Source organism: Sminthopsis crassicaudata, chromosome 4 (assembly GCF_048593235.1).
Source record: "Sminthopsis crassicaudata isolate SCR6 chromosome 4, ASM4859323v1, whole genome shotgun sequence".
NCBI lineage: Eukaryota > Metazoa > Chordata > Mammalia > Dasyuromorphia > Dasyuridae > Sminthopsis > Sminthopsis crassicaudata.
In genome coordinates, this window is record NC_133620.1 from 10,713,414 (window position 1) to 10,725,837 (window position 12,424).

The window sequence follows — 12,424 nt, forward strand, 5'->3', positions numbered from 1 at the left end:
TTTGAACCTAGCTTCTCTAGTTTCTGTCTGTCTCTGTCTCTTTCTTGGTTTCTGTTTCTTTCTCTGTATCTCTCTGTTTCTCTGTCTCTTTCTATCTATCTCTGTCTTTCTATTTCCCTCTACCTCTCTGTCTGTCTCTAGATCTGTCTATGTCTATGTCTTTCTGTCTCTGTCTCTCTCTCTGTCTGCCTTTCTGTCTCTTTGTTTTTGTCTCTCTGTCTCTATCTTTCTGTCTCTCTCTGACCCCCCCTCTCTTTCTATCTCTCTGTTTCTCTCTTTTTTTCTTACTATCTCTCTCTTCTCCTCTCTTTCTTCTCTTCTCCTCTCTGTCTCTCCTCTCTCTCTCTCTCTCTCTCTCTCTCTCTCTCTCTCTCTCTCTCTCTCTCTCTCTCTCTCTCTCTCTCTCTCTCTCTCTCTCCTCTCCCTCCCTGTCTCTCTCTGTCTCTCCTCTCTCCCTCTCTCCCTCTCTCCCTCTCTCCCTCTCTCCGTCTCGTCCCTCTCTCCTTCTCTCCCTCTCTCCCTTTTATTTCTACAGCAGGAATTCTGTGGAATTCTCTACAAACAAATGTCTGATCTCACCATCATTATGCCATGGAATTGAGATAAATCTTGTCAGATATCATAGTTAAAAATCTCTAGAGAATTTGGTTTCTTGCCTTCTTAACATGCTTTAATCTGAAGACTTCCTGTAGAATCATCTTAGAGCAAGGGAAATTTCAAACAAATAGGATTAATAAAGAATGAAACTGAGTAAGAAAAGCTTTTGGTTTATAATTAAGACAGAAAAAGCAACCTTGTGAAAGTTTACTCCTTGAGCCCAGGAACAATTCTTGGGGTTTGGAACATCTTCCCAAAATAGCTTCTTCATTCTGAAAAAGAGATTTAAAAGTACACTGATTTGGTCTACTGACAAAACCATGTGGAAAATGTGAACAACCAAAGAATGAACTCAAATATTGTGCCCCCTGCTCTCATCCTCATCATCTCTGAAATAGCTATTCACTTTTGGGGTAATCATAGCAACAGGTTCCTTTATTCCCCCAAGCCAGTGGATCCAAGCTATTATAAATGAAGAATATACAATCTCACAAAGACCTAAGAAGTGAGTTTTCAAAATAATTCCACTTGAAACATCATTCTGGTAGGTTCTATCTGTTCTAGTTGGTCCATGGCATGGAAAGATACTTTCAAATGTTAAACTCAATTTATTTTTCTTGGAGAGCATGGAGTCAGTGCAGGTTTGCAATGTGTAGGATGCTCTCCAAGGTCCTAACAACCCAGGACAAAAAGCAATGAGAGCTTGGGAACTTGGCAGGAAAATCAGAGCTTCTTGGCTGGCAAACCAGCTCTTGTGGTTTGGAGTGAGCAGCATTGGCCTTTGATTGCTATTATAGTCACTTGATAGAAAATCAGCACTGACCTCTTAGGATTTTTAATGAGATTCAAATGAAACGATGTCTAGAAAATCCTGTGCCATTATGAAACTATTCCCTAAAACATGGATGAGGAAAATGCCCCATATGCAGTGCCATACCTGTGATGTGATATTAACAAGATTCCAAGCAATAAGATTGAAGAGAAAATAATTATGGGAATGATTACATAGAGACCTGGATCATTCTCCTGCTTCATGATGTCTTCTGAAAAAAAATCAATTCACACAGTTCAGAACTTTGAAAGAATGGCCATGATTTTCTGTACCAAAAACATCGCAGCTATTGTTTGTCATATTTTAGTCTAAGGTCATTACGGCTTTCAAAATATGAATGCTAAATATATGAAAAACAAAATGTTTGATACTTAGAATTATAGTAATAAGCAAAAGTTATCTAGTCTAAGAAATTCATTTTCATTTTACCTGCATTTTCAACAAAATAAATACAAGTCTTTTGAGAGCAGGAAGGCTTTTTTTTTTTTTTCCTCACTTTTTGTTGGTATTCTCAATAGCTAATACTGTGCCTATCACAGTATCACAGTAGGTACCTAATTACTGCTTGCTGATTTATACATTAGTTGATGATAATCTGCTGGGGTGTTTTCTTTATATCTATGCGGTTTAGGATAGTACCTGGCACATAGTAAGCATTTAATAAATGCTCGATGACTAACTGACTTAAAATTACAAAGGGACTGAATTAGCAGATGTAGTATTTATACAGTTGAAATCATAGATCTTTGAAGTACTGCTGGGCTAAAGAGTCTTCTTTATTTTTCTTACTATTCAATCTGAGCTAAAATGGAAAATCACATTCTATGATGTACAGGATGATGTGCCTCAGGGGGGGGAAAAAAAGCTACATATGAAAGCTATCATCATGATCCTCCTCCTCATCACATTCATCATCATTATTATTTTCATCATCACTATCACCATCACCACTGCCAGCATCATCATCATCATCTCATTCTTTTTCTTTTTTAATTTATTTGTTTTTTTTTGTTTTTTTGCTGAGGCAATTGGGTTTAAGTGGCTAGCTCAGGATCATACATCTAGGAAGTATCAAGTGTTTGAAACCAAATTTGAACTCAGGTCCTCCTGACTTCAGGGCAGGTGCTCTATCCACTGTGCCACCTAGCTGTCCCCATCTCATTCTTTAAAAATATAGGCAATAGTAAAAGGTAATTTACCTCTGGTGAATGTATTTGTTGTCGTTGGTTTCCCTATTCCTTCTAGAAACACTGGGTAAAGGCTGAAGTGGTATTTCTCAATAGGAATAAAGTGATCTGGAAAGAAAACAGAGTTCAGAAAGTCTTTTGTATTGAACTAATCAAGGAACTCATACAACTGGACATTTTTATAAAACCTAGTATTCCTTCATTGTTTGAAGGGCTCCCTCTCCAGCTCTTGCTCTCAGTTTATTCTCTGATACCGATGGCAACAACACCAGAGAGGTTCTCTCAGGCTATAATCAGCCCAACTTGACAGAAAAACAAAAAGCACTGATGTCTGAATTTGGAATATGTTTTTCTATTTAGACATATATGAGTGAACCCAATGTTGTAAGAGTTCATGTCAAGCCAAACAAACAATTTCCCAGTCTTTCCTCCATGCAAGCTATATCATATTATGATCAGATTATTATTTTTTGGAGAAATGAACTAGGGGTGTTTAACACAAATTTAAACAAAGGATGTTTAACATAAGAGAGACATGATTGCTTTCTTCAAATATTTGAGAGGATATCACACTGAAAAGGGGGCAGAATTGTTCCGCTTGTCCTTAGAAGGGAAAAATAGGATGGATTATAATCATTAATGATATGAAAACCTACGGAGGCTTTAAGGGACAATGCCCTAATAATTGGAGTCATTCCAAAATAGGAAAAGTTGTTTGCAGAGTAGTAAGGTGTTCGGCATGTTGAAGTCTTAGAGTCCATACTCTAGATGTTGGTTCATTAAAAGAATTCAAGTTCTTAACCATTGAATTGGATCCTTCCAAGGATTTAGGTCATGGCTGCCTATGTATACACCTTTTAGCACAGGCTGTCAGAGGAGTCAACATAATGCCTGGGTGCATCAAACTACAAATCCATTTTATGGGCATTTATATAAGCTAAAGAGAAGCAATCAACTGATAAGCATTATTCTTCTTTGAAAAACAACTGCCTAACTGGAAAATTTGATAATTTTTGTTTTAAATTTGTTTGAAACAGTTTTATTCATATAATAGGCTAGGTCTGCAGGATCTAGAATCAAGAAGGCTGGAGTTCCAGTCTAGCTTAGGCTTTTAGGAACCATGTGACTCTGGGCAAATCATCTAACCTCTGACTGCCTCAGTTCCCTCATCTCTCCCAGAGTTGTTACAAAAATCAGAGGAGATTATAATTGTAAAATGCTTGGCAATTTTAAAGCACACATTTTAAAGATTGTAATTTTATATATATGAATATGTATATACTTCAATTCTTCAGTAACTGTAATCTTAGAGATTCCATATTCCCTCCATCAATTGCCTATTCATGAATATTCCATGATATATTCAAATCATTTAAAAATTCACTATGTTGCAGTTAAGATCATATTAGTCCTTGCTTTCTAGTGTAGTTGGGAGGACCAAATGAGATAATAATGATGCCTGGCATATTGTGGGTACTACATAAATGTTACCCATTATCATTAAAATCCTAAGTATTTATTATCATCATTATTATCTCATTTATTAGGTCAGCCTATTCAATTTGCTGGTTGGGCAGTTTCAAAATGATGCAGTAGTATAGGGGATAAAGGGAGAAGAGGAATGAATCTATCAATAGAAAACCTGGCTTCAAATCCCAGGTGTATCAATAACTACCCCTGTGAACTTGGTCAAGTGACTTAAAAATAATAGTAATTATTATCTATAATATGCTATCTATACTGCTTTATGGTTTACAAAGACTTTACATATATTATCCCATCTGACAATAGCTTCATGAGGTAGGTGTTATAATTCCCTCTTTTACAGATGTGGAAACTGAGGTAGATCTCATTGAATTTTCTCAGGGTCAGAGAGCTAATAAATTTTTGAGGATGGATCTGAATTCAGGTCTTTCTAATTCTAATCCAGCACTCTATCCACTAACCAACTGGCTGCCTCAGGGCATTAGTTTCCTGTATGTAGACCTTCTAGATCACTACTAAATCCCTCCGAGCTCTGAGTTGGGATCTCATAATCTGTATGATGTCATATCATTTGCATACTTGATATAAATAAAGCCATATAAATTTAATCTCTGATTAAAAATATTCTAATTAAGATTCATAATTGTGTGACTATATGAACTCTCGATAAAAACAGTTATGGCATGCTATGTGTGTACCTAATGTATAAAATATAATGTGTATAATATATGTATATGTACATATATATATACATACACACATATATGGGTGTATGTAAAAAGCATAGTGTCCCCAAAAAAAATCATAGTGTAATTTTAAGCTAAAGCTTTAGGGGAAATCCTTGTATGTTATTTGATTTCAAAGAATCATTATTTTTTTTTAAGATAAAAAGGACCTCAGTGCCCTTCTACTCCAATCTATACCCAAAAGGAATACCTGCTATGTCAAATCCATCAAGTGATTCTCTGAAGCTCTCCAATGGAAAAGAACTTATGCCTTCCTGAGATAGCTTGTTAATTTTTTTCTGAGCTTAAATATGTCTTTTTGGAGCCTCCTTCTATGGGTCCTGAATCTGCCTTCTCCACCCATCAAAGATTTAAATATACTTAATCAGTCCATTCTGCATCTTGTCCATTATTTAGTCATGACAACAACCCTGGGAGATAGGTAACATGGTTTTTATTTTTCTCATCTTACCCATGAGAAAACATGAAATTCAGATAAATGAAGAGATCTGTGCAAGCATTACAACAGAGCTAGTTTTGTGGTAGATCTTGGAATAGTCTCCTAATTCTCACCCAATGCTGATTACACTAGCCTTCCCATTCCAGCAGAGAAATAGAACACACTTCTCAATTATCACTGCTATTAATAGTATTCACATTCCTATAGTACTTTAAACACAATCCAAACTCACCATGGATATAATATTTCTTAACATTTGAAGGAACGTGAATCCACTTAATTCCATTCTCTTCATCAAGATTATTCCATTCAATAACAAAATACATCAGAGTATATTCTGTAGGTATTACCATCCAGGAAAGAACCACACAGCTACTATTTATTACATGAGCACTGAGGGACTGTACGCTATTTACTGCAGGTGGAAAGAAAAGAAATGAAAAATATATTTCTAATATCATATATGAGCTTTAAGAGAAAGCAAAGTTAAGCTAAAAAGTAAATATTGTACATATTTTAAACAGTTGGCCACATATAAAATTTGGAACAAAAAGAGCTATAAAACTATGCAGAATAGAATCATTTTGGGGGATTCTTACCTGAAGGTTTTTTACTTATTAGAGATCCAAATATAGATTTCTTGGAACCCAGAGAATGTGGTACCAAGGCTGAATCTCGGCTTTAAGAGACATGGTTGGGTACCACTGATCGCAATGATGCAAAGATTGAAAAGTTTGGGAATTATAATCAGTGCCATGTATAATTGTGACTTCAGAGGACTGATGGCCAAATGCCCCTCCTGAATCTCATCAGGGAGGTGATGGGTTTTAGATGTGGGATGAGAAATACTTAAAAAAAAAAAATACATTTGTTTGGCTATAATAATTTTTTGTATGTATGTATGTATGAGGATTTTTTTGCAAGCTGGATATTTTGAAGACAGAGTAAAATTCACAAAGCTATTTTGGAGACAGAGCAGAGTTTCCAAGTTGTCTGAAAGACACTTTTTTGATCTAAAACTAAAGACAAGAATCTCTCAAAGGAACAAAATGAAATATACATACACACATATATTTGCATATATGTATGTATGTGTATATATATATATATAAATGCAATTTAAAACTAGTGTATCTCAAAACCACACTAAGATTTTGGGGATACCCTGTATCCAAATATAGGGACTGGCCCTCTGATTTAGTTACAGGAGTTTGTTATTAGAAATTGTGGATGATGTGAAAAAATAGAGCATCAATATAATATTTTAAAAAGAAAAGAAACTATATATTGCACCAAGCTAGTGCTCTTACCTGTGCTCATCTTCCATGAGAAAGTTAGATTAAAATTTATCACAGAAGGGCCAATCGAGTTTACAGCCACAACAGTAACTGTATGTGTTAGTTCGGTCCATGGAAAAGTGACTTTAGTATCATTCCCTATGTCTTCTGACCAAGTCCTGTTGTTAACAGTGTAATGGTTCACAGTATATCTTCTCACACTGCACAGTGAGTGGTTTTTTCCCAAAGGCTGTTGGAAACATCAATTTTTATAAAAAACACATTTCACTGAGTAATAGAGGCCAAAGTACCACGAGTAAAACACAATTTCCTACAGTGCTAGAGCTAGTTTAGGTCTTAGACCTTTTTTTTTTCTTTTTTTTTTTTTTTTCTTAAGGTTGAGGGGCAATGAAGAAAAATTCCCAGACAAACCAGTCTGTGTTATTCTTTCAGCTTGGCACCCTAGATCATAGCCTGTATGTTTGCACCATTATTCATGCCTAAAACCAAAGACAGAGAGACAGAGACAGAGAGTGCCAGAGCCAGAGCGAGAGAGCAAGAGAGAGAGACACCTTAGACACTGGTGAGTCCAACCCTATTGTTTTATAGATGAGAAAATTGAGATCCAGATCATAGATCATGCTGCTCCCTTCATTTGCATCATCCTAAAAACCAATATTTGGGGTAGATGATGCTGGCTCTTTTTTTCCACTCTATTATTTCCATAATGAAGATTAGGAAATTGATGAAATGTTCAGGTACCTTCAAGATATGATCCTCAGTAGGAAGAAAGCATCCTATACTGGACAGTGCTTGCCTTTGAACCAGAAATATTGGGGTTCAAAGATTCACTGACACTACTTGTGATGCTGGGAGAATCATTTAAGCATTATAAGCCTCTGTTTCCTCATCTGTAAAATGAGAAAGTTGGACTTTGTGACTTCTAAGATTCTTTCCAGCTCTGAATATATGATCTTTGCCTTAAAATAAGTCAAATTAATTTGGCTTTTTCTTTCCATTATTTTGATAATGCAGCGTTGACATCCCCATAAACTTTAGATTTTCTAGAGATAATTAAACATAGAACTGGAGTTGATTTTTTTTAATTAAGCAAGGCAATTAAAAAATTGAAAATCACACACTCATATCAAAGCAACCAGGTTCTATCACTGAAGGGTATTTATAAATATATACCATGAAATACTAAAGAGAGAAAATAGCATATACTGTTCCTTCCAAGTGAAGCTCAATTCTGCCACCCTTATTATGTAGACTCTCAGAGGGTTTGGCACTAGAGGTTCACTCCAGCCCATTCTTCTTCAGATAGCATAAGGATTCAGGCTGGAAACAGACTGTTTCCAGCTTGATTCCTTATGCATCTGAAGAAGTTCAGGCAATAATTCTCATGGTGATGGGTTCCCCTCCTTAGAGGTCTTCCCAAAGAGCTTGGATGATTATGTAAGTCATTGTAGGGATTCCTTTCACATATCGATGAAAAATCAGAAGGCTTCTGAGTTCCTTTCTAACATTATGCTCTGTCATTCAGTACTCGCACATAGTAGGTTCTTATGTGAGAAATTAGATGACTACCTTTTGGAATATATTAAAGGCCTCTGAGGTTCATACTTCAAGGACTAGAGCTGTAAGATTCAGTGTTTCCAGAACTGTTTTCTAAATAAGGCAATGATACTTGGGCCACACCATTTTTTTAGGAAGTGGCCACTCATCATGCCAAGTTCAACATCTTCATGATATATATATATATATATACATACATATATATATATATATACACATATATATGCATATATATATAATATAATATAAAGCGTACTTCTTCCATGAAGTTAATTATCAAAATCATCAGAAATTGGTATTTAATCCTCGGTATTTTTATATATCACTAACAAAATGCAACAGCAAGAGATACAAAGAGAAATTCCATTCCAAACAAATGTTGAGAGTATAAAATATTTGGGAATCCATCTACCAAAGAAAAGTCAGGAATTATATGAGAAAAATTACAAAACACTTGCCACAAAAATAAAATCAGATTTAAATAATTGGAAAGACATTCAATGCTCTTGGATAGGCCGAGCGAATATAATAAAGATGACAATACTCCCCAAACTAATCTATTTATTTAGTGCTATACCAATCAGACTCCCAAGAAACTATTTCAATGACCTAGAAAAAATAACAACAAAATTCATATGGAAGAATAAAAGGTCTAGAATTGCAAGGGAACTAATGAAAAAAAAACTCAGAGGAAGGTGGTCTAAGTGTACCTGATCTAAAGCTATATTATATAGCAGCAGTCACCAAAACCATTTGGTATTGGCTAAGAAATAGACCGGTAGATCAGTGGAACAGATTAGATACAAAGGACAAAAAAGGATACATATATAGAAACCTAATCTTTGACAAACCCAAAGATTCCAACATTAGGGATAAAAATTCATTATTCGGAAAAAACTGTTGGGAAAACTGGAAATTAGTATGGCAGAAATTAGATATGGATCCACACTTAACACCATATACCAAGATAAGATCAAAATGGGTCCATGATTTAGGCATAAAGAATGAGATCATAAATAGATTAGAGGAACAGAGGATAATCTACCTCTCAGACTTGTGGAGGAGGAAGGAATTTATGACCAGAGGAGAACTAGAGATCATTATTGATCACAAAATAGAAGATTTTGATTACATCAAACTAAAAAGTTTCTGTACAAATAATACTAATGCAAACAAGATTAGAAGGGAAGTAACAGAAATTGGTATTTAAAAAAAAATTACACCTAAATCTGACAGGAATAAATATTGAATTTTAAGCACTGGCCCAGAAAAAAATAAATTCACAAATATAAGATAGGAGAAATGCATTTCAAAAAAATCTAGATTTTTTTAAACTTTCAAGTTAAAGGAAAAGCCCAAGGGTGACATGACAGCAAATGCAAAGCTGGTGTATCTTAGACTACAATGACAGATTTATAGGCTTTGTGAATAGGAAATTGAGAAGCCCAGACCAACCACATCTGAACTGCTATTATTTGTCCTAAGGCTTGGTGACTTGAAAGCCCCATCCTATTATCTCTTCCATTCTCTCACAAATTCAATTGAATATCATTTCTACATAGATAAGTCCAAAATGTAGAAGGCAACTAGGTAGCTCAGTAGGCCTGAAGTGAAGAAACTCTGAGTTCAAATATGCCCTCAGACACTGTTTGCCTTAAAGCACTGGAGAAGGAAACGGCAAACCATTCAGTATCTTTGCCAAGAAAACCCATGAACAGAACTGGGATGCTATGGTCCATGAGGTCATGAAAAGTCAAACATATTTGAATGGCTGAACAACACACATTCATGGTCAACTTTTTCCTAAGATGATGTTCCAAAATGCCCATCAGTTTCTAAACATTATCACCTATGTGTCCCACAGGCATCGCAGACTTAAGTCCAAAATAGAATTTATCTTTCTCTCTTAAACTCATCTTTCTTCTTAACTTCCCTACTTTTGTTTTCGTTATTGCCATGCTTCTAGATATCCAGCTTCCCAGTCATAGAATTATCCTTCAGTTCTTCCATCTCCCTTCCCTCTGCCATGTCTAAATTAATTGTCAAGTGTTATCAGTTCTACTCCACAAAATCCTTCATAACTATTGCTTTCTCTCCATTCATATGGCCACCACCTTCATCACTTTTTGGAGGGACCATTACAATAGCCCCAATTTGTCTCTCTGCTTCTAGGCTCTCTCCTCTCTAATGAACTCTCCCACACTTTCCAAAATAAGTCTTCCTAAAATCCACGTCTTACCCTATTACTCCTCTGCTCCAAATCTTCAGTGATTTCTATTGCCTCTTGGGTGAAGGAAAAAAAAAACCACAAACAAAAAACACCTGTATCTGGAACTTAAATCCTTCTCATAAAATAAATTTAACCTACTTTTCTAGATTTTCTCTTTTTTCCATACCATTCTATATCAAGGATGCTCCATTTTAGCCAAAATTATATAGTGACTATTCTCTGTACATGATCTTTTTTTCTCAGCTTTGTACCTTTCTGGAGGCTGCCCCCCATGCTGAGAATTCCCTTCTGCCTCTTAAAATTTCTAGTTTCCTTCAAAACTCACCCATACAAGACTTGTTCTGATCCTTTCAATAGTACTTTTAATCCAAATTATGTTGGAATATTCTATGAATATTTACTCATCTGTGCACATAATATAACCTCCTTGAAGGGAGACATTATTTCATTGTTCTCTTCCTTTTCCCAGCACCTCCTAGGATTCCTTACTCACAGTAGCTACTTCATTAATGCTTGTAAACTAAACTAAAGGATACTTAGTGGAGGGCAGCAAGGGATGCAGAAGGGTCTCAAGATTACTCCATGTGAAAAAGGAGTTGAAGGAAATGGGAATATTCATCCCAGAGAAAACTCATGGAGGAATATGGGAGTTATGTTTAAGAACTTAAAGAACCAGAATTTTGAAGAGCGATCAGACTTGCTCCACTTGGTCCTAGAAGAGAGAACTAGAATCAATAAATAAAAGTTTCAGAGACATTTTAAGTTAAATATGATGAAAACCTTGCTAGTGATTAGAATTCCAAAAGTGAAATGTGTTTCCCCTGCAAAATGGTTTTGCAGCAAAGATTGGGTACTCACTTTCACATTGGTTACCAAGAACTTGTTTTTTCCTTTGCTGCCATATTGTAGAGGGGACACTTATTCAGGTACTAGCAAAACAAAGTCTCTAAGGTCACTAATAACCTTGAACCATTGTGGTTTTCCTTTTCAAAAGCTTCATGCTCATAGTTCATCCATCACCTTAACTACTCCATAAATTAATTATTTTTAATTATTGCAACTCTTGACAAAAGACACAAGTAATTCTGGCAGATCACAGATTGACTCCACGATTCAAAAGCACTACAAAACCTTGGCCAAATGCTGGCAGTGGAAGCAAGAACAATGCTTCAAGTGATGGTGAGAGAACATGGATTGACCCTCACCATTCAGGATTCTATGCTAATACAATGAACCTTTATAAGACAAGAGTTATTTTATTATGAATTCTGGAACATAAAAGGGAGTTAAGAGAAAAGCAGTCTGTGCATCAGCCAAGAGACCTTTGGCTTTTCCATCATCACTGACAAAAAAAACCTTTTTATTTTCTGGAAATTTAAAAATAAAAATAGATACATTACATTTCAAATGTGGCTTCTTGAGTTAATTAAGAAAGACTGGGTTTTTTTGTTGTTTTTCTTTCCTCACCACATGCAATGAGGCTGACCTTTAACCCATTGAATTATGCAAGGATTCTACTTTTATGTGGAAATGTGTAATGAAGTTGAAAGGAGGAAAAAAAGAAAACAAAAGGCATAAACTGTCCTTCAGATTTCTTAGCTTTTTTTCCAAAGGGACTTTTAGACTACATTTGCACCCACTTCTACTCCCACCAGTTGTTGAAGGAGAGAAATTCAGAGCACTAGATAATAGGAGATATTAGAGTTATTCTTATAGTCACTACTTGAACAACTTAATCCTAACCTTCAAATCATCTACTACAAAACCATAATTTTTAGGCTATTTCAAAAATTAGTCATCCAGAACTGCTGTGTCTAGATATTTCCTGATTCTATCAACATCCCCAGCATCTCCTGTCCTGTATGATAACTCCTAAATACCAGTCACAAACTTTATAGCCACTATCCACCATCTGTAGGAAAGATAAATAATGGTGGTTCATATCTACTAGCCTGGCAAAAATCAATATGCCTTTACTGAGAATTATTCAACCAAAGAGTTTGGGATTGATGACTCTTTAAATGATTTTTAAAGTTTCATTGATATTTTCTGG

The 12,424-nt window shown here is 35.4% G+C and overlaps 1 protein-coding gene across 8 annotated transcripts in view; it reads right to left on the reverse strand.

Annotated features, from left to right (window-relative positions):
- Positions 1-12,424, reverse strand: part of LEPR (leptin receptor) — a 130,558-nt gene that overhangs the window by 8,217 nt on the left and 109,917 nt on the right. For 7 of the 8 annotated variants that reach the window (XM_074265725.1, XM_074265724.1, XM_074265726.1 and 4 more), the window contains 5 exons: positions 6,597-6,813; positions 5,519-5,701; positions 2,629-2,724; positions 1,535-1,640; positions 794-869 (listed from right to left, as the gene is read on the reverse strand). In XM_074265725.1, coding sequence (XP_074121826.1) covers positions 794-869; positions 1,535-1,640; positions 2,629-2,724; positions 5,519-5,701; positions 6,597-6,813 — 678 coding nt within the window. Of the gene's footprint in view, positions 1-538; positions 870-1,534; positions 1,641-2,628; positions 2,725-5,518; positions 5,702-6,596; positions 6,814-12,424 lie in introns of those variants that run through there. The other variant, XM_074265728.1, reaches the window with a different exon arrangement.